The 21,082-nt window shown below is 44.9% G+C and overlaps 2 protein-coding genes across 4 annotated transcripts in view; one reads left to right on the forward strand and one right to left on the reverse strand.

Moving 5' to 3' along the window:
- Positions 1 to 6,754, forward strand: part of LOC112228284 (serine/threonine-protein phosphatase 2A 55 kDa regulatory subunit B beta isoform) — a 157,878-nt gene extending 151,124 nt beyond the window's left edge. For 2 of the 3 annotated variants that reach the window (XM_042309801.1, XM_042309802.1), the window contains exons 5-10: positions 1,322 to 1,336; positions 1,417 to 1,579; positions 2,144 to 2,308; positions 5,138 to 5,307; positions 5,507 to 5,598; positions 5,846 to 6,754. In XM_042309801.1, coding sequence (XP_042165735.1) covers positions 1,322 to 1,336; positions 1,417 to 1,579; positions 2,144 to 2,308; positions 5,138 to 5,307; positions 5,507 to 5,598; positions 5,846 to 6,125 — 885 coding nt within the window. In that variant the 3' untranslated portion in view covers positions 6,126 to 6,754. Of the gene's footprint in view, positions 1 to 1,321; positions 1,337 to 1,408; positions 1,580 to 2,143; positions 2,309 to 5,137; positions 5,308 to 5,506; positions 5,599 to 5,845 lie in introns of all 3 variants that reach the window. The other variant, XM_042309800.1, reaches the window with a different exon arrangement.
- A 74-nt stretch (positions 6,755 to 6,828) lies between these two features.
- On the reverse strand, positions 6,829 to 21,082 carry LOC112228285 (transcription elongation regulator 1-like). The gene is given in 21 exon segments (XM_042309799.1): positions 6,829 to 7,492; positions 7,720 to 7,820; positions 7,971 to 8,054; positions 8,270 to 8,449; positions 8,716 to 8,898; positions 9,121 to 9,285; positions 9,454 to 9,604; positions 12,102 to 12,220; positions 12,430 to 12,519; positions 14,188 to 14,326; positions 15,042 to 15,145; positions 15,148 to 15,358; positions 15,500 to 15,588; positions 15,704 to 15,810; positions 15,923 to 16,117; positions 17,411 to 17,473; positions 18,676 to 18,939; positions 19,145 to 19,400; positions 19,710 to 19,862; positions 20,026 to 20,251; positions 20,978 to 21,082. Coding segments are annotated over 21 exon segments (3,129 nt in total). The 5' UTR covers positions 21,025 to 21,082; the 3' UTR covers positions 6,829 to 7,290.

A 21,082-nucleotide genomic window follows, 5' to 3' on the forward strand; every position in this document is an offset into this window, starting at 1 on the left:
AGATGTAGAAGCACAGTGGCCAGAAAAACTCCCTAGAAAGCAGGAACCTAGAAAAAATTAAAAATACAAAAATCATAATATTAAACATTCATGAAAATACAAGTGTCTGACATAATTTAAAAGCTTCTTGTTAATCCAACTGCGTTGTCAGATTTAAAAAGGCTTTACGGAGAAAGCAAACCATGCTATTATCTGAGGACAGCGCCCCACGTCAAAATACTTTTTCAACCAGCACAGGCGTCACAAAATCACAGACAGCAATTAAATAAATCACTTACCTTTGAAGATCTTCCTCTGATTGCAATCCCAAGGGTCCCAGCTACACAATGAATGGTTGTTTTGTTCGATAAAGTCTTTCATTATATCCCAAAACTGTCAGTTTAGTTGGCGCGCTTGATTCAGTAATTCACTCGTTCAACATGCACACAAACGAATCCAAAAAGTTACCGGTAAAGTTGGTCCAAACAAGTCAAACGATGTTTCTAATTAATCCTCAGGTATTCTAATATCTAAATGAACAATCATATTTAATACGGAGAATAGTGTGTTCAATAGCGAAGACGAATAACGAAGAGCGCATTCTCGTTGATGCGCGCAACATGGCTACTTTTCTAATGGGGGACACTTTGGAAAAACTACAAATACTTTTTCATTTTTCAAAAAACAAGCCTGAAACCCTTTCTAAAGACTGTTGACATCTAGCGGAAGCCAAAGGAACTGCAACCTGGGTCCTATCTATTTGTATATCCCATAGGCAAGCATTGAAAAAACCTGTGACCTCAAATAATGAATATTCCGGATGGATTTTCCTCTAGGTTTTCGCCTGTCATATCAGTTCTGTTATAGTCACAGACATTATTTTAACAGTTTTAGAAACTTCAGAGTGTTTTCTATCCAATGCTATTAATTATATGCATATCCTAGCTTCTGGGCAGTTTACTTTGGGCACGTCAGTCATCCGAAATTCCGGACAATAACCAGTATGATAAGGACATAAAATAAAGGTTTTAAAAAATCTAAAAAATCAAATAAATACACTACCATTAGTGGTGAAATAAATGAATAAATTCTAAAGTTTGGGGTCCCTTACAAATGTCCTTGTTTTTGAAAGAAAAGCAATTTTTTTGTCCATTCAAATAATGTCAAACTGATCAGAAATACATTGTTAATTTTGTAAATGACTATTGTAGCTGGAAACGGCTGAAGATCTCGTACAATGCAGTGTAATACTCCCTTCACAGAACAGCGCAAACTGTCTCTAACCAGAATAGTGTCTAGAAGGCCAGCATCCCGGAGTCGCCTCTTCACTGTTGACGTTGAGACTGGTGTTTTGCGGGTACTATTTAATGAAGCTGCCAGTTGAGGACTTGTGAGACGTCTGTTTCTCAAACGAAACACTCTAAAATACTGCTGCAGCCCATGGACCTGATGGTGGAAGCCACTCCCAGGCGAGTATTCTCCAATGCCCACACGTACCACATCAACTCCATCTCTGTGAACAGTGACTACGAGACCTACATGTCCACAGATGACCTGAGAATTAACCTGTGGAACCTGGAGATCACCAACCGAAGTTTCAGTATCCTTCTCTCAACAATCATAGACTGCTAGACTGATGGCTATAAGGAGCTCATATTAAGATCTCACTGGATTTGATTTCTTTCTTCTGTCTGTCATCTGCATCCCCTCCCAGAAGCCAACGAGGTCATCTTAAAACAGGAACACATCCCCATTGATCAACATTGATTTTCACTTTGAGGTTCCCTGTGGATCACAGATGAGATGCCCTATGGACAGCAGATTGGATGACTGAGCTGTGGGGCCCTGGGCACATATTGAGCTTCTTATTTACTGAGCCTCGTTACCCTATCAATCACAGTGCTGCTGGCTGACCAGGCTCTCCTGAGTTCTCACTGAGGAACCTGCTGTCATTTCCCTCACTCGGACCAGCTCTGTCTTTTGCTGTTCATTTTTCTCAAGCTGTTTTATTGTTTTAATTTCCTTATTTTTTTGCTTCTAATGTGTTGCTATGGTCCTTTCCTTCCTCTTGTCCAATAGTTACTTTAAAGTCTCAAACTGTACGCTGTGAATTACATCCAGTACTCCTCTATGTGGGTGGAGTTCCTTCACCCCAACACCTCAGACATCGTGGACATCAAGCCGGCTAACATGGAGATGCTGACGGAGGTGATCACAGCAGCAGAGTTCCAACCCAGCCAGTGTAACACCTTCGTTTACAGCAGCAGCAAGGGTTCCATCCGGCTGTGTGACATGAGGGCCTCAGCATTGTGTGACAACCACTCCAAATGTAAGGAGTCAGCCACATCCCAAACCACTCATATACTGAATATTGCCAGCAGGCTCTATTACAGTGCCTTGCAAAAGTATTCGGCCCCCTTGAACTTTGCGAACCTTTGCCACATTTCAGGCTTCAAACATAAAGATATAAAACTGTATTTTTTGTGAAGAATCAACAACAAGTGGGACACAATCATGAAGTGGAACGACATTTATTGGATATTTCAAACTTTTTTAACAAATCAAAAACTGAAAAATTGGGCGTGCAAAATTATTCAGCCCCTTTACTTTCAGTGCAGCAAACTCTCTCCAGAAGTTCAGTGAGGATCTCTGAATGATCCAATGTTGACCTAAATGACTAATGATGATAAATACAATCCACCTGTGTGTAATCAAGTCTCCGTATAAATGCACCTGCACTGTGATAGTCTCAGAGGTCCGTTAAAAGCGCAGAGAGCATCATGAAGAACAAGGAACACACCAGGCAGGTCCGAGATACTGTTGTGAAGAAGTTTAAAGCCGGATTTGGATACAAAAATATTTCCCAAGCTTTAAACATCCCAAGGAGCACTGTGCAAGCGATAATATTGAAATGGAAGGAGTATCAGACCACTGCAAATCTACCAAGACCTGGCCGTCCCTCTAAACTTTCAGCTCATACAAGGAGAAGACTGATCATAGATGCAGCCAAGAGGCCCATGATCACTCTGGATGAACTGCAGAGATCTACAGCTGAGGTGGGAGACTCTGTCCATAGGACAACAATCGGTCGTATATTGCACAAATCTGGCCTTTATGGAGGAGTGGCAAGAAGAAAGCCATTTCTTAAAGATATCCATAAAAAGTATCATTTAAAGTTTGCCACAAGCCACCTGGGAGACACACCAAACATGTGGAAGAAGGTGCTCTGGTCAGATGAAACCAAAATTGAACTTTTTGGCAACAATGCAAAATGTTATGTTTGGCGTAAAAGCAACACAGCTCATCACCCTGAACACACCATCCCCACTGTCAAACATGGTGGTGGCAGCATCATGGTTTGGGCCTGCTTTTCTTCAGCAGGGACAGGGAAGATGGTTAAAATTGATGGGAAGATGGATGGAGCCAAATACAGGACCATTCTGGAAGAAAACCTGATGGAGTCTGCAAAAGACCTGAGACTGGGACGGAGATTTGTCTTCCAACAAGACAATGATCCAAAACATAAAGCAAAATCTACAATGGAATGGTTCAAAAATAAACATATCCAGGTGTTAGAATGGCCAAGTCAAAGTCCAGACCTGAATCCAATCGAGAATCTGTGGAAAGAACTGAAAACTGCTGTTCACAAATGCTCTCCATCCAACCTCACTGAGCTCGAGCTGTTTTGCAAGGAGGAATGGGAAAAAATTTCAATCTCTCGATGTGCAAAACTGATAGAGACATACCCCAAGCGACTTACAGCTGTAATCGCAGCAAAAGGTGGCGCTACAAAGTATTAAATTAAGGGGGCTGAATAATTTTGCACGCCCAATTTTTCAGTTTTTGATTTGTTAAAAAAGTTTGAAATATCCAATAAATGTCGTTCCACTTCATGATTGTGTCCCACTTGTTGTTGATTCTTCACAAGAAAATAGTTTTATATCTTTATGTTTGAAGCCTGAAATGTGGCAAAAGTTTGCAAAGTTCAAGGGGGCCGAATACTTTCACAAGGCACTGTATAAGGGCCAGGAGTGTTTAGTTGACTAGGAACACCTCTGGACCCGAGTTGTCCCTGTACTGGTCAGGTCACATGATCAGAAAAACTCCTAGCCCTAGGCATAAGCACGGTGTCTATCGTAGGCTCTGAAGCCTCCCGTGTCTACTTCTGTTAATTGCTACTGTTCCACGTAGTCATTTGCCTCACAGTGATCTAATGATTATTTGTGTGATGGGACCCAGGTGAGTGCTGGCACTGTGGTCGGGAACGTAATGTCTTGCTACATTTAGTTGAACCGATATTAAGCTGCAGGTGGACTTGTTTCTGTAGATATTATTGGAAAAGAAGATTGTTGAGGTGGAAATGGAGGGAAACAGGGAGCGCAATGAGGCCAAGGGGGATTTTATCCATTTTTTTTCTCCCTCCAGTGGTTTTTGCCATCTTTCCATGGACTAGTTCTATTTAAATGGTGCATCAAAGTCCACAGGAGGCCGTTTGTATTCCTTCATGGCTCTGAGTTCATCCAAATCCCCACCGGTAGCCACACACACACCCACAGTGATATTGATGTTTCAAGGTCAGTCAAGGCACCATCCCCAAATCATCATTTTCCACCCTGCTGAACACATTGTCAGATCAAAGACAGACAGGGGTTTATTCAGGGAACAAACACACAGCCTTATTATAATTCTTCAATGGCACATGTCTTGCATTTAATATCTTCCATAAGCTCGCAGTATTTGTGTGTTCAACTATTGCCTGTTAAAAGCTGCAGTTATCAGCCTGTTTGAGAGGCCCCAGTGGATATGGATCGACTCGTAAATACATTACATGGAGTATCAGTTCCCATAAGTGAATAATGATGTATTAATGTGTTTGCACTGAAAAATACGACCATTATAATTACTTTATTACTGAGGAATAAATGTCTGCTGGCCTGAGAAATGGTTCTCTGCAACTATTTAGACTCATAATTCCTCTCTTTTTCCCTTTGCATATGTAGCAGTTGTTTAGCAGAGCCAGCCAATGGCATACAATATCTGGTGCAGTGTGAAAGTGATCCATCAATCAACTGAAGCTGGAAGCCAGAGAGAGTTGCTCCTCCAGTGTTTTTGGGACAGATGTTAACGCGGCCTGGTCCTCTGTCTGTTCCCCCTGCAGTGTTCGAGGAGCCAGAGGACCCCAGTAACCGCTCCTTCTTCTCCGAGATCATATCGTCCATCTCAGACGTGAAGTTCAGCCACAGCGGCCGCTACCTGATGACACGGGACTACCTCACGGTCAAGGTGTGGGACCTCAACATGGAGAGCAAACCTCTGGAGACCTACCAGGTAGAGAATAGCACTCTCTCTCGTCACTTTTCTCTGTAAGCACCAAGACCTTGATGCGCCATAGATCACATTGTTTTCAATGATTTCTGCACATTCTTGCTGGGCACCAAAGAAAGGATGCATTGGAAACTACCAGAACCATACATGTATCTGAACATACGACTCCGGAAAATACATCTCAATGGACTTTCTCTTCCAGGTCCACGACTACCTGAGGAGTAAGCTGTGCTCCCTGTATGAGAACGACTGCATCTTCGACAAGTTTGAGTGTGTCTGGAACGGGTCTGACAGGTCAGTCACAGCCTCTGTATTAGGATCAGTGGGACTTGATCTACTCATAGTTCACATCTACATTGGGGCAAAAAAGTATTTAGTCAGCCACCAATTGTGCAAGTTCTCCCACTTAAAAAGATGAGGCCTGTAATTTTCATCATAGGTACACTTCAACTATGACAGACAAAATGAGGGGGAAAAATCCAGAAAATCACATTGAGATAAATGAGATTGATGTGTGTCCCCCCCTCCCTTCTCTCCGCAGTGTGATCATGACCGGCTCGTACAACAACTTCTTCCGCATGTTCGACCGCAACACCAAGCGTGACGTGACCCTGGAGGCATCGAGGGAGAACAGCAAGCCCCGGGCCATCCTGAAGCCCAGGAAGGTGTGTGTAGGGGGCAAGAGACGCAAGGACGAGATCAGCGTGGACAGCCTGGACTTCAGCAAGAAGATCCTGCACAGTGCCTGGCACCCCTCTGAGAACATCATCGCTGTGGCCGCCACCAACAACCTCTACATATTCCAAGACAAGGTCAACTAATGGATGGATGGATGGAGAGCAACACAGACCAGCATAGCGCCCCCTGACTGGCTGATCACACTCACCTGGGAGAGGGCCGCAAGGCTGGGAATCTCTGGCCGCACTGCAACTTGTGAAGAGACACTGACAGCTTTGCAGTTCTCTTCTTTCGCTCCATCTCAGAGACTTGCACCCATGTTGTAAATCTAGGGTTGCCCTCTGTTGCATCCAGAACACTGAAGAACGATGGCTGTCAACATGTTTGTTTATCAAATTTAAAAATGTTCACCCTCTTAAGTTGTTGCTGTAGTTTAAGGTTATGCACATAAATGCAGGGACAATACTTTTTTGTTCCTTAGAAGCTTTGCATTGGGGAGATGAACTGAAGAGACTGGCTCTACAAACTCATAACCTTTGCATCCCTGATGACATGCCTAGACACAACTGAGATGGTGTGCTCTTGACGCCCTTTGACCTCTCCTGCCCCTTCCGTTTCATGTATTTATTTATCTTCATGAAGGTTTTAAAACATGCAGAGGAAGCGATGTTACTGGGTATTATTGATTAAAACAATGTAGCAAGCTTTTTGTTCCAATTTTTTAAAGAACTTTACAAAATGTCGAATAAAAAAAAAATAGGTACATTAAATATTCATGTCTTTATTATGGGCTCAGTGATCTTGAGTTTAAACATTTAACTATTAACATATCACAGGACTGCATTGTTAAAAAAAGAAAAGTTGTCTTTATTCCAGTAAACATGTACAGAAAAAGCAACGCATCAAAATGAAACCACTGAGAAGAAACATTCAAACTGTACTGTGAGTCGGTCGACGCCAACGACACCCTAAAAACAGTTACTAAGGCCTGCAATGCCTTGAGTCACAGAAACAGCAGAGTTCATCATTTACAGTTGTCTAACGTCATAGGTGGCTGCAGATGTACTACTACGCCGATCCCTTTGACCTCAGCTGAGCCAAAAGGTCAGATGTCAGGGGTTAGAGCAGTGGCACATCATCAGGCCCTGTAGGCAGGAGAGGAGAGCCAGAGCTCTGCACTACTGACACTTGAATAAATACAGGGATGATGTTCCAGGTTTACCACAAGGCATTCGGACATTACAGTTTAATACTGCACTAGAATAGGTGCAGGGCTGGTTCATGCTCAGGGTTTCTAGCAGTCTGTGGTCACTTGGTGGAGCGACGTGTTGGCTCCGAGGCAGTGGGGGGAGGAGGGGGACCCCGGCGGTCCAGATCCTCAATGTAGAACATGAGGAGTTTTCTCCTCTCATCCGGGACACAGTCCAGCACCAGGTAACGCTTGTCATTCTGCAGAACCTTCTCCACATCCTTCAGGTGCTGGTCAGACTCCTGGAGCAACTTCCGCGACCTGAGAGGACGACAACATGGGGGGGTGGGGGTCGGTAAAGAGGCAATGCAGATGGACCAATAGCACCTCCTCATGACTCAATTGATCTAATATTTTTTTTAAACTCCAGTCTTAAGTACACCTAATCTACACAAGAATAAATGCCATTAAAATGAACCAACCTGTGATACATATTCACCCAGCTACCAATGAAAGAATGTCACAATCCAGCCCGTTGCTGTACTCACCTGTACGTGATGAACTTGGTCTCTTTCAGAAGCGTTCTGAAGTCAGCTTTGGCTGTGATGTACTTGTCTTTGATGTAGTCTTCAAACTCCCTCTGTTTTTTCTACAAACCAAAAGAAGACGAACCGCTCAGCGTCTTTGCCTGGTGTTAACCGAGTACATGGGTGGCTGGCTGACTCAACCAGTAGAACACAGAGTACGTGTGGCTGACTCAACCAGTAGAACACAGCAAGGTAAAAGAGAAAGGTCTTACTCTGTCACTACTGGAGAACTTGATACAGCGAGGATCCTCTTTTATGATCTTCTTCACCTCCTTCCACGTGGTGGTCAGTGTGATCTGTGGCAAACACTCAATCAAAGCACGTACTACCAAGTCATCCGTCACAGGATAATACTCTTATCTGAATAACATGCAGGTTTACAGTACCACCTTTATGGTGACACGTTAATACACAGATGGACTGCGGTGAGTTTACATTTAATGCAGCTGTGTTGGTGTACATATGTGCCCTGTAATGAGAGCGTAAGCCCAGCCCAAACGTGGTCTCTCACCATGACGGTCTCGTCCAGTAGCTGTCTGAAGTTCTCCTTCTTCTTCTTGGAGAGCGCCTCAACGTGTTCGTTGAACAGTTTCTCCTTCTCGTCTCTCTCCAACAGAGAGGCGGACTCCCAGCGGTGGTCCTTACGCAGGTTACGGCGGGTGTCTGACCACGACGCGTCAGACGACCTCACCTGATCACAACACACACCAGCAGCATTAAGACCTGGCACATGGTTCCTCATCCACATAATACAAGTCTGGGCATTAACAAGGTCAATCTGAAAACAAAGGTTCCTGTGTTGTCTCTGATCTACCCGGCTGAGACGATCTTCCAGTGGCCATATCAAACTGGGTTTAATCTAAATAAATGTTTGGTTCACCCAAGTTATCAGCTAAAAATGTAGTCCTGTCGGTGCCTTATTGGGGAAACCAACTTCAGCGGATGGTGTGAGCTCACCATGTCTGACATGAGGGCTCTGAAGTGCTGGATGGCTTCCTCCCTCTTGTGCTGCTCCCGCTCTCTGTCGATCTCCTTGGTCTGCTCAGAGCGGGCCTTCTGCACCTCGCGCTCCCTCTCCCTCAGACTGGCCTCTATCCTGGCTGCTCGCTCCATCTCCTTCTCCTTATCAGAGTCCATGTTCTGGCAGCAGAGACACCATCAAATACATGTTCTGGCAGCATCATCATATACACAGATGCATGCAATCATTACAGGCATCATGACACCCATCACGCCAAGAGGCTAAACATACTAAGATTGTGGCAATGAATTGGGCTGGGTTAAATGTCAGATGACAAGCTGGAGTCAATGAGTATATGAGCAGGAAGGGCAGCCTCTGATGTAATATCCTGTTCCTCCCACCTTGGCCTGCTTGTCCACATACTGCTTGTAGAGTTCCTCTCTGGTGTTGGAGCTCTCCACCGCCTTGTAGCGAGGGTCTCCCTCCAGCCTGTCCTTCACCTTGCTCCAGCGCTGACCTCCGTCCAGCTGGTGGTCGCCAAGCAACTCAAAGAAGTCCTGCTTCACCTGGGACAGAGACCAGGTTTACAATAGGGACATACACACGATCAGATACTCCAAATGTCTCCAGGTTTCACTAAGCACACCATCCAGGTATGTAGTTACCTGTCCAGCATATCACTTCCTCAGGCTACTGTTTTCAGTGGCCATGGAGGTTTCCAGAACAGCGCTCACCTTCTCTCCTCTGTTCTTGGAGTCCTCCTTCTCTTTCTTCTTGAGAGCGGTCATGAACTCGATAAAGATGGCCTCCCGGTCCTTCATCTTCTCTATGGCCTTGAACCGTGGGTCCTTGGCGTGCTTGGATGCAAACTCACTGAACGTTGTCCTGAAACAAACAACACAGCAACTCTTAGTTCCCTGAGAGACACTAGCCACCTGGCTGGTACCGTATTAACTAAGCCACCTGGCTGGTACCGTATTAACTAAGCCACCTGGCTGGTACCGTATTGACTAAGCCACCTGGCTGGTACCGTATTAAGTAAGCCACCTGGCTGGTACCGTATTGACTAAGCCACCTGGCTGGTACCGGCTGGTTGACTAAACCACCTGGCTGGTACCGTATTGACTAAACCACCTGGCTGGTACCGTATTGACTAAACCACCTGGCTGGTACCGTATTAACTAAACCACCTGGCTGGTACCTGGCTGGTACCGTATTAACTAAGCCACCTGGCTGGTGGCTGGTACCGTATATACTAAGCCACCTGGCTGGTACCGTATTAACTAAACCACCTGGCTGGTACCGTGTATTAACTAAGCCACCTGGCTGGTACCGTATTAACTAAACCACCTGGCTGGTACCGTATAACTAAACCACCTGGCTGGTACCGTATTAACTAAACCACCTGGCTGGTACCGTATTAACTAAACCACCTGGCTGGTGGCTGGTACCGTATTGACTAAACCACCTGGCTGGTGGCTGGTACCGTATTAACTAAGCCACCTGGCCGGTGGCTGGTACCGTATATACTAAGCCACCTGGCTGGTACCGTATTAACTAAGCCACCTGGCTGGTGGCTGGTACCGTATTAACTAAGCCACCTGGCTGGTGGCTGGTACCGTATTAACTAAGCCACCTGGCTGGTACCTGGTACCGTAGGTACCGTATTAACTAAGCCACCAGGCTGGTACCTGGTACCGTAGGTACCGTATTAACTAAGCCACCAGGCTGGTACCGTATTAACTAAGCCACCAGGCTGGTACCTGGTACCGTATTAACTAAGCCACCTGGCTGGTACCGTATTAACTAAGCCACCTGGCTGGTACCGTATTAACTAAGCCACCTGGCTGGTACCGTATTAACTAAGCCACCTGGCTGGTACCGTATTAACTAAGCCACCTGGCTGGTGGGCTGGTACCTAAGCCACCTGGCTGGTACCGTATTAACTAAGCCACCTGGCTGGTACCGTATTAACTAAGCCACCTGGCTGGTACCGTATTAACTAAGCCACCTGGCTGGTACCGTATTAACTAAGCCACCTGGCTGGTACCGTATTAACTAAGCCACCTGGCTGGTACCGTATTAACTAAGCCACCTGGCTGGTACCGTACCTAAGCCACCTGGCTGGTACCGTACTAAGCCACCTGGCTGGTACCGTATTAACTAAACCACCTGGCTGGTACCGTATTAACTAAACCACCTGGCTGGTACCGTATTAACTAAGCCACCTGGCTGGTACCGTATTAACTAAGCACCTGGCTGGTACCGTATTAACTAAGCCACCTGGCTGGTACCGTGCCACCTGGCTGGTACCGTGACCTGGCTGGTACCTGGTAACTAAGCCACCTGGCTGGTACCGTATTAACTAAGTGGCTGGTACCGTAAACTGACCTGGCTCTGACCTGGCTGGTACCGTATTAACTAGTGGCTTGTACCGTGAGGCTCTGACCTGGCTGGTACCGTATTAACTAGTGTTTGTAATGAGGTGGCTGGTACTGACCTGGCTGGTACCGTATTAACTAGTGTTTGGCTGGTAATGAGGTCTGCCACCTGGCTGGTACCGTATTAACTAAGCCACCTGGCTGGTGTAATGAGGTCTGAACCTGGCTGGTACTGTTTTAACTAGTGTTTGTAGTGAGGTCTGACCTGGCTGGTACCTGGTACCGTATTAACTAGTGTTTGTAATGAGGTCTGACCTGGCTGGTACTGTATTAACTAGTGTTTGTAATGAGGTCTGACCTGGCTGGTACCGTATTAACTAGTGTTTGTAGTGAGGTCTGACCTGGCTGGTACCTGGTACTGACCTGGCTGGTACCGTATTAACTAGTGTTTGTAATGAGGTCTGACCTGGCTGGTACCGTATTAACTAGTGTTTGTAATGAGGTCTGACCTGGCTGGTACCGTATTAACTAGTGTTTGTAGTGAGGTCTGACCTGGCTGGTACCTGGTACCGTATTAACTAGTGTTTGTAATGAGGTCTGACCTGGCTGGTACCTGGTACCGTATTAACTAGTGTTTGTAATGAGGTCTGACCTGGCTGGTACTGTATTAACTAGTGTTTGTAATGAGGTCTGACCTGGCTGGTACCTGGTACCGTTAACTAGTGTTTATAGTGAGGTCTGACCTGGCTGGTACCGTATTAACTAGTGTTTGTAATGAGGTCTGACCTGGCTGGTACCGTATTAACTAGTGTTTATAGTGAGGTCTGACCTGGCTGGTACTGTATTAACTAGTGTTTGTAATGAGGTCTGACCTGGCTGGTACTGTATTAACTAGTGTTTGTAATGAGGTCTGACCTGGCTGGTACCGTATTAACTAGTGTTTATAGTGAGGTCTGACCTGGCTGGTTCCGTATTAACTAGTGTTTGTAATGAGGTCTGACCTGGCTGTGAGCTTGGCCTCCTCCATCATCTTCCTGAACTCGTCCTTAGACTGCATCAGTTTATTCTTCTTCTCTTTCCTCTCCTCCTCAGCTCGGGTCTTCACATACTGGTCAAACACCTGCACAGGATCAGCAGACACACATGGAACAACAGTTAGCATAAATAAACACACAACTGGCAGATAACCCCTTGGGAAATACATATATTACCTGATTGTAGAGCTCTGACCTTTCCCCCATAGGGGGAAACAGCTCATATCATAATATGACTGAATATGGAAACAAATCAAATCTAAATTGATAAATTAGTTCTGTTAGTGTACAATACCTGCTTTCTCTCTTTGGGGTTAAGCAGCAGGTATCGCGGGTCAAAAACTATCTTGTGCAGCTCTTTCTCCCACGTAGAGAATGCTGAGACCTGTGGGCGCGGGGTTTAGAGGGTGTGAGACCAGGCCAATCAAGGTGGGCTTCAACAACATTCACATAACACTTTCAGTCATCAGTCAAATTGATTTCCTTCGAGGGAAAATAATCCCCCGTCGGCCCAATCAATCCCCCTCAAATCTAAAAGGAATGAGTCACGTTTTACTCCTCAAACTAGTGACACCCAAAGGAACAATACAGTGACAGCAGAGCAATGTGCCGTAAAGGCCTGCATCACGCCTGGTGGTGCTCTTGGAAAAGGCTGCAGACAGCAGCACCAATAACTCCCCTGCTGGGGAAGTTTAATACATTTTACGATCCAATTAGTTTTTGAAAGTTTTTTTTACTCTGCTTTGGATGCATCAGTTGCAATATGCCTGTTTTGGTTCTGAACAACTGTTTCTAGGATAAAGAAGTTGATACACAATTCATGTAATACAGAAACAGGAAGCTGAACACATGAAATCTGATCCCAGATTAGAGGAGATGATAACACAATGACATTATCTACTCTGAAATCTGATCCCAAATTAGAGATGACAACATAACGACATCAAGCTATTATCTACTCTGCATGCCAGTTTGTAAAGGACGACCCTGCCATTGGCAGGGAAGTCCTGAAGACATATAGATCTGATGAATGTTTGTAAAGGACGACTCTGCCATTGGCAGGGAAGTCCTGAAGACATATAGATCTGATGAATGTTTGTAAAGGACGACCCTGCCATTGGCAGGGAAGTCCTGAAGACATATAGATCTGATGAATGTTTGTAAAGGACGACTCTGCCATTGGCAGGGAAGTCCTGAAGACATATAGATCTGATGAATGTTTGTAAAGGACGACCCTGCCATTGGCAGGGAAGTCCTGAAGACATATAGATCTGATGAATGTTTGTAAGGGACGACCCTGCCATTGGCAGGGAAGTCCTGAAGACATATAGATCTGATTAATGTTTGTAAAGGACGACTCTGCCATTGGCAGGGAAGTCCTGAAGACATATAGATCTGATGAATGTTTGTAAAGGACGACCCTGCCATTGGCAGGGAAGTCCTGAAGACATATAGATCTGATGAATGTTTGTAAGGGACGACCCTGCCATTGGCAGGGAAGTCCTGAAGACATATAGATCTGATTAATGTTTGTAAAGGACGACTCTGCCATTGGCAGGGAAGTCCTGAAGACATATAGATCTGATGAATGTTTGTAAGGGACGACCCCGCCATTGGCAGGGAAGTCCTGAAGACATATAGATCTGATGAATGTTTTGAAAAAACCAAACACTGATCCAGTACAGCATGTGCATGTCATTTTCAAAGAAAGTCACCATTATGTACAATAAATAGATAAATTATTTCTTCCCTACAAAGAATAGTGAAATGTTAAATTCTTAGTCTATCATTACAATTCAACACTATTATAGATATGTACATAACATGTTTAACTAACTTTTATGAATGTACTTTTTGAACTATTACCAAAACTTAAGCAGAAATGTACTTGTCAATCAACTGGGCATAAGATAGAAGTCAAGGATAGAGGCAGGAAGAACAGAAATAAAACACCAAAGACAAGGAGAATTAACTTAAGAGTGTACCTTGGTGGGCTTCCATTCAGATTAATGTGTCTAACGTTACAGTATTGCGTTGGATTGAAGTGTTTTACCCCTCTCTTCAGCAGCATGTCCCTGAACTGTGTCATGCGCTTCTCCAGGGGCACGATGGCCCGCTCTCGGGCCGCCTTCAGCTCTGCCTCCATGGCTGCCTCTTTCTCAGAGTCCGCCTCTTTCATCACTTCCTCCTTCCTGCAAGCAGAGGGAACACATCAAGACCCAGGCACAGGGGAGGGTTAGTGATAGACCAGGGGGTAGTAGGGGGCTGGCCTGGGGTGCAACTTTACTTCTTCAATTGGGGAAATGATACAGTATGTTCTTCTATGTTCTCTACCCAGGTGTTCTGCTATACTTGACTGATCAATTATCAGCCATCTCTACCAAATGAGTGGACTCCAAATGATACAAGTTGGGTGTTGCACAGGTCCTACAGCTTTTAAAGATTGAGAGGGGGAGGATTTGTCAAATACCTGACCACTGATATTCACGGTCTTGGATTTGTATTCAGTGTTCCATTATCACATATAGCTATGGCGAGACGGGGCGGGGAACGTCTTCATTTGCTCATTGGGGTTCCTAAAGCAGTAGTTCTAGAAGAAGGAGGTCAAGCAAGGTGGTTACCTTGGAGGCCCATGTTGGCATCGCCATGTGTTCTACAGGCCTTTTCCCTGAAAAATAGTCTCTTGTGCAACGGGACCAGTGTTAAGGGTAGCGGGAGAGGCAGGCTTGGAGGGCACTGATGGGGAAACAGTGACTGATTGGGTAACCTGGACAGTGACCATCGATTGACCACTTCAACAGAACCAGTGAAGACATCATAGGCTTTACTAAGTCAGTACAAGCTGGGTTAAAAACTACCCCTAGTAAAGTGTGCTGGGCCCTTAGGTGGAGAGGACTGGGGACTTACTTCCTCTTCTTGGCCTTCACAGGCTCATCTTCCAGAGCTTCCTCTGCTGCCTGCTCCAGCTCCTCTTTGCTGATTCCTGAGGGAGAGAAGTGATGAGGCCATCGTCATGAACACCTACAGAGGCAGGATGAGTGTGCCTGTGTGTGGTCGTACCCAGCTTCCTGGTGGCGTCCTCCAAGCCTCTCTTATGAGGTGGTTCCTGGATGTTCTTGTCAACGTCAGCCCGTCCCACCAGCTCCTCTGGCCGGTCCCACATGGAGAGACGCGTGGTGGGGTTGTAGTAGAACACCCGCTCGTCACCGGTCCACACAATACACCTAAACACACACAAGTTCAATAGGGCACCAGGGCGTGTGACTGATGCAAGTTCAGCCTCCAGACAACAGCACATAGCTCTGTTACCATCAGTGGCACATGCCAGGTATTGGGTTAGTGACCACGGGCTTTCTGTTACATACCAGGGAGTGCCAGGTATTGGGTTAGTGGCCACAGGCTTGGCTTTCTGTGCTGCTTTCTCCTCTTCAGTCATCTCCTCCTCCTTCACCTGCTCAATGACAGGAATACAACTTTTATTAAGATAGATGACAATAACACACCGTTTGAAATGATCAAATGCAGGCCAGAATGATGTGACTAGTAGATGGCTCCAGTTCTCCTCTCACCTCCTTCACCTCCTTGGGGAGCTCTATTTTAGGCTGTTCATCCTCCATCTCCATAGCCTCCTCCTCCAGGGCCTGCTGTCTCTCTTTGGCCTTCTCTGCCTCTTTCTCTACAGGAGAGGAAAAATTCACACATTAGATATGCAACATCTAAAATCTCACTTAACCAGTTGAGCATGAATGCGAGCTGGTTGGAGAAATCCAAAGTTTAAGTAGACCAACCTTTCTCCCTCAGTTCCTGGGGTTTGTCCCAGGTGGACTCCAGTGTGCGGTTGTTGTAGTAGTAGGTCTTCCCGTCGGCCGTTTTGTACTCCGACCACTCTGGGAACTGGAGGCCTGACAAGGCGGGCGCCGCCAGGGCCAACTGAGGGTGGTGCATCATGGGAACAAGAGGAGGGCCCATGCCAGGCAGCATACCTGTGGAAGGTCAAATACACACAGAATAGTTCTTAAGACACACTCCTGTCTGATAAAGCCATTCTACTGCACATCTAAACAAAGCCAGCCACAAAGCAGGGGGCGGATAAGGCATCTACTTCCATTTGGGGAAAAGGGTCCAAAAGGTAATAGATGCTGTGTTATTGACACTTTTGCTGGAGCTTGTGTCACTCATTCTTGAAAAGTTCTGAGGACGTACAGTGCCTTCAGAAAGTATTCAGACCCCTTGACTTTTTCCACATTTTGTTACGTTACAGTCTTATTCTAAAATGTATTAAATATACATATAGTTTGCAATGTACACACAATACCCCATAAGCGAAAACAGATTACGCAATGCTTCCCATCCAACCTGACAGAGCTTGAGAGGATCTGCAGAGAAGAATGGGAGAAACTTCCCAAATACAGGTGTGCCAAGCTTGTAGCATGATGTGTAAATGTGCTATCTTTTCTTCTCGCTACATTTTCAGAAAACCTGTTTTTGCTTTGTCATTATGGGGTATTGTGTGTAGATTGAGGAATTATTATTCTGTATACATTCTAGAATAAGGCTGTAATGAAACAACATTTGGAAAAGGGGTCTGAATACTTTCCGAATGCGCTGCATGTAGCTTAGAGGCCTTAAGGATTCCCCTGAAATATAAAAAAAGTCTTAGTTCCAACACCTAATTTTCGAATTGTAAATATAGGGCCTTCTCTGTTTAGCCATGAGTACACAGGTAACATCAAAAACTGAGCCACTGAGATGTTAACAAAAACACACCAAGGCATGCCACAAGAAGAAAATTATTATCAAATGACCATACAACATTAATAAAATGTGAATTTCCTGTACTAAAGGGAAAATAACCTAACCTAAAATAGGTGTGTTGCCTGTCAAAACAATGACCTATATACCAGTGACTAAATTACCACTCAAAAATCAAACCCTGCTAAAAGTAACCTGGCTAAAAACAGTACAACGGAGACAGTACTGACAAGTCCACATTGCGGTTTTGTCCAAACAGCTATTGGTTGATCAACACTATACCAAAATGCATCCTTCCCAAATCTCCTCTTTAAAAAAAAAAAGCATTTAACACAAGACAGAAAGTCCTAAAATATGTCTAACTCACTAATGTTGAATAAATAAAAAAATGTAAAAATCAACAGTAATACTCCACATTGTTTGCCGATGCCAAAAGAGCCCAAAAATTATAAGCATAATTTTCACAACAAATCTCTAACATGCCATCTAACAGAATACTGACTGGAGATGTTAGAAAGAATTACCGTTATGGTTGGGGGAGACTGTCTTTATATAGGGACCGCCTACTATCTGCATCATTGCTACACCTGCAAGAACGGACAAGCAAGCATTGTATTGGACACATGAGGAGAGAGGTGCAAGCTGCCAGGGCAGATCACACAGATTTCAACAACACATTAAAACTAGGCCCACAACCACTATCACTTCGATAACAACAGGTAGTATTATCTTCCTGGTAACAACCAGATAGATGAATAAAATGCTGATTAGGTTTTGTAGATGTGCAGAGTATTGAATTAAAATTAAATATATATATATATTTTTTAACGAAACATTTAAAGCTGCAATGTGTAACTTTTTGGATGACCCAACCAAATTCACATAGAAATATGAGATATAGATCTAAAATTCTCATTGAAAGCAAGTCAAAGAAGCAGTAGATCTGTTCTGTGTGTGCTATTTCTATGCTTCCCGTTCTTAAGTTCTTAAGTGTGGTTTTTGCACTTTTTTTTTTTACTTCCGGTTTTCAACACCAGTTTCAAACAGTTGAAAATACAATATTTTGGGTTGTTGAAAAGACATTTCACAGCAGATTGGTACATTGACTCTCTGAAATATACATTGCTTGTTTTTTCACAAACCGAAATTGGGCAAACTATTAGAATTTTAGCAACCAGGAAATGGCGGGAGGGTTCTCTGTATATTGCACCTTTAAATTAATAAAAAATTGCTAAGTGAGTCAACAAAAACGCCCTATTTCTTCATAGGACATTGTCTCAAAGGCAATTGAATTTTCTCCTGCATTTGTTTTCTCCAGACAACTAGCTGACCCTTTTCTGAACATGGGCAATGCTGCCATCTATCTACAGGACAAAAAGGGACTTGTTTCTCCAATCACTACAGTGCAAGAACAAACAAAATGTCAAACAGCTGAATGTGGAGTTGTGTGGAATAAGTTTCAAGAAAAAACAACTACAAATACAAGTTCTGATTTGCTTATTTCTCTCTCCAACCATGACCGAAACCATTCTACCTCCACAATTATTAGTTTAATCTATTACTTTTAATAGATTAAACTGAATGCACTCACTACTGTAAGTCGCTCTGGATAAGAGTGTCTGCTAAAATGACTAAAATATAAAATGTACAGGAATAAAAATAAGGCCTAACGCTAAGATGACAAACAAATGAAGAGATGACTAATGACAGTATGGAAAGGGGTGGAGTGTCAGTAATGTTAAGGGAGGTAGAGAGGTTTGGGATGAGGAGAGAGCAGACCATGTCTTACCGGGCAGTGGGATATGCATGCCTGGTAGAGGCACCCTGAAGGGGTGCATGACCCCTGGGGGGAAGCCTGGGATAGTGGCTGTGGTGTGAGGCTGGGACATGGTGTGGTGGGGCAGGCCAGTCGGGAGACTTTGGGGCAACAGGGACATAGTCTGGACTGGTGTCACTGAGGATGGCACTGTGGTTACACTGACCACCGCCATCGGGGTCACTCCCACACTCGAGGGGACGGAGGCCACAGGCTGCAGATCTGTAGCAGCAGAAGCTGGACAAAGACCAGCAGAGTGTTACATCACAGTCTGGACATACAGTAAAACTAACAATAGACAAGCAGAAAACTACTCATTTCCAACTTTGTGATCTTCACTAAATCAGTCTTCTTTTGTCATACTAAGAGGAATTCTAACCATCAGACCTGTCCAGAGAACTAAAACAAGATCCAGATTTCCCTTTCCCAGAGCTGTACTCACTAGTGATGGTCTGGGACAAAGAAGAGGTGGTGTTGGTGTCTGGGCTGGTACTCATGGTATGAGACTGGGAAGGTGCCTGTGTGGACACTGGAGAGGGTGTGGCAGCTGTAGTGCTGGCTGCAGTGCTGCTATTGGAGGAGGCTCCTGTTCCAGCCGGGGTCACCATCATAGGGTTGAGTTCTGACTGCTGGATCACCTTAACCCCTTCAGGTTTGCTCCAGGCTGACTCTCGAGTCCTGGCGTTGTAGTAGTACGCCTGGGGGGAAACAAGAAAATATTCATTCAGATAGGTTCAAATAGAGAACTACCATAACATCTCAATTAAAGGAAAAATTAACCCATTGTGAATGTTATATAGTGTCTGTGCATCTCTAAGTGATGATCTATTGGCCGTTCATGCAGGCAGAAATACAGCCGGGATGCAAAACTAGACATACCGGCTGTATTGCTGCTTGCTTGAACGGCAATAGCTCCAATACACATGAACATGAAATCACTCAGAGATGCACAAAAACAACATTCAAATGGGTCAATCTTTCATTTAGGTAAAGAGGCCATTCTCTACCTTTCCCTCAGGTGTCTTGTTCTCCACCCAGATCTCATCAGTAGGGGGCAGAGTATGAGCTCCAGCAGCAGGGACTGGGGGCATCCCAGGGGGAAATAGCATCCCTGGGGGCGGGGGCATGCTGCCCATCGGCGGGGGCATAAAAGGAGGTCTCTGAAATACAAAAATCAAGCCTTTAATACTTGCAATGCAGTCTAAGATTTTCAGGCTCTCAATGCATTCATACCTCTGACAAACCAAATGTGTAACAGTCACATTCTAGAGAAAAGATGGATCCAGTGGCAGAAATGATTCCTTTCATCTCGGACTGGTCTACCTGTAGGTGAGGGGGTCCGAGTGGTGGGGGCATGCCTCCTGGTGGGGGTATGGGTGGCATGCTGGGGTCAAACGGCGGACGCCCAAACAGTGGCCCTCGTGGTGGAGGCCCTCTCATCATACCGAAGGGGGGAGGTGGGGGTCTGAGCAGTGGGGGTGGACCACGCATCACTGGGGTTGGAGGAGGAGCAGGGCCGCGGAAACGCAGCGTCTGCTGCTGCGCCATCCTAGAAACAAAACAAATGGACCTGACTCATGAACCAAAGCAAAATAACGATCGAACTACGCAACATCGAGTTGCTATATCTACTCGTTGCGATCTTCCCCTTTCCCAGCTGATTGTTTGCAACACAGGATAACGTTAGTGACCCCCCACAAAATCATGATTCGTTGTTATCAGGCTAACGTTAGCTAGCTAAACTGTGTTACAGTCTAACTAGCTATACATTACTTGTTGGGATCAAACGATGCAATCAAGTTATGATCCTAAGTTAGTTCAATTTGACAGTCTCACTGACTAACTTTAGCTAGCTACCTACATAAACTGCTAATACCCACATGAACACACGAACCGTAGCTGGCAAATGTGTACTGGTAATACGCACATCAACACAGTGGGGGTAGCTAGCGAATGTGTACACTAGTTAGTTAGCTACCTAATGTAACGTTAGTTACGATAACTAGCTAGGCTGCTAATGTTATGCAATTTAAATAGACGCGCAGCTAGCTAAATAGCATCATAGTTTAGGTAAATCCACGAGTCGGGAGGGAGTCTAGCTAATGATGTTAGCTGCTAGCGTGGCCACACTGAATACGCTACTAGTCTGCAGCGCATGTAACAAATCAGACATTGTGAGGACATGTTCACATTCATGTCAAACTAGCTAACAACCGTAGAAAACAGTACTTTTGTAAAAATATGATTCACTTGGCTTTATTCGCGATCACCTCACCTGTTGTCGTTAAACACAATACTTTCACCGTCTCCGTGGTCCGCCATTACAGAAAAATGAAACGACTCTTCCTGGAAACGCCTCCGCACACAAACTTTTACACAA

The sequence above is a fragment of the Oncorhynchus tshawytscha genome, linkage group LG30, assembly GCF_018296145.1.
Source record: "Oncorhynchus tshawytscha isolate Ot180627B linkage group LG30, Otsh_v2.0, whole genome shotgun sequence".
Taxonomy (NCBI): domain Eukaryota; kingdom Metazoa; phylum Chordata; class Actinopteri; order Salmoniformes; family Salmonidae; genus Oncorhynchus; species Oncorhynchus tshawytscha.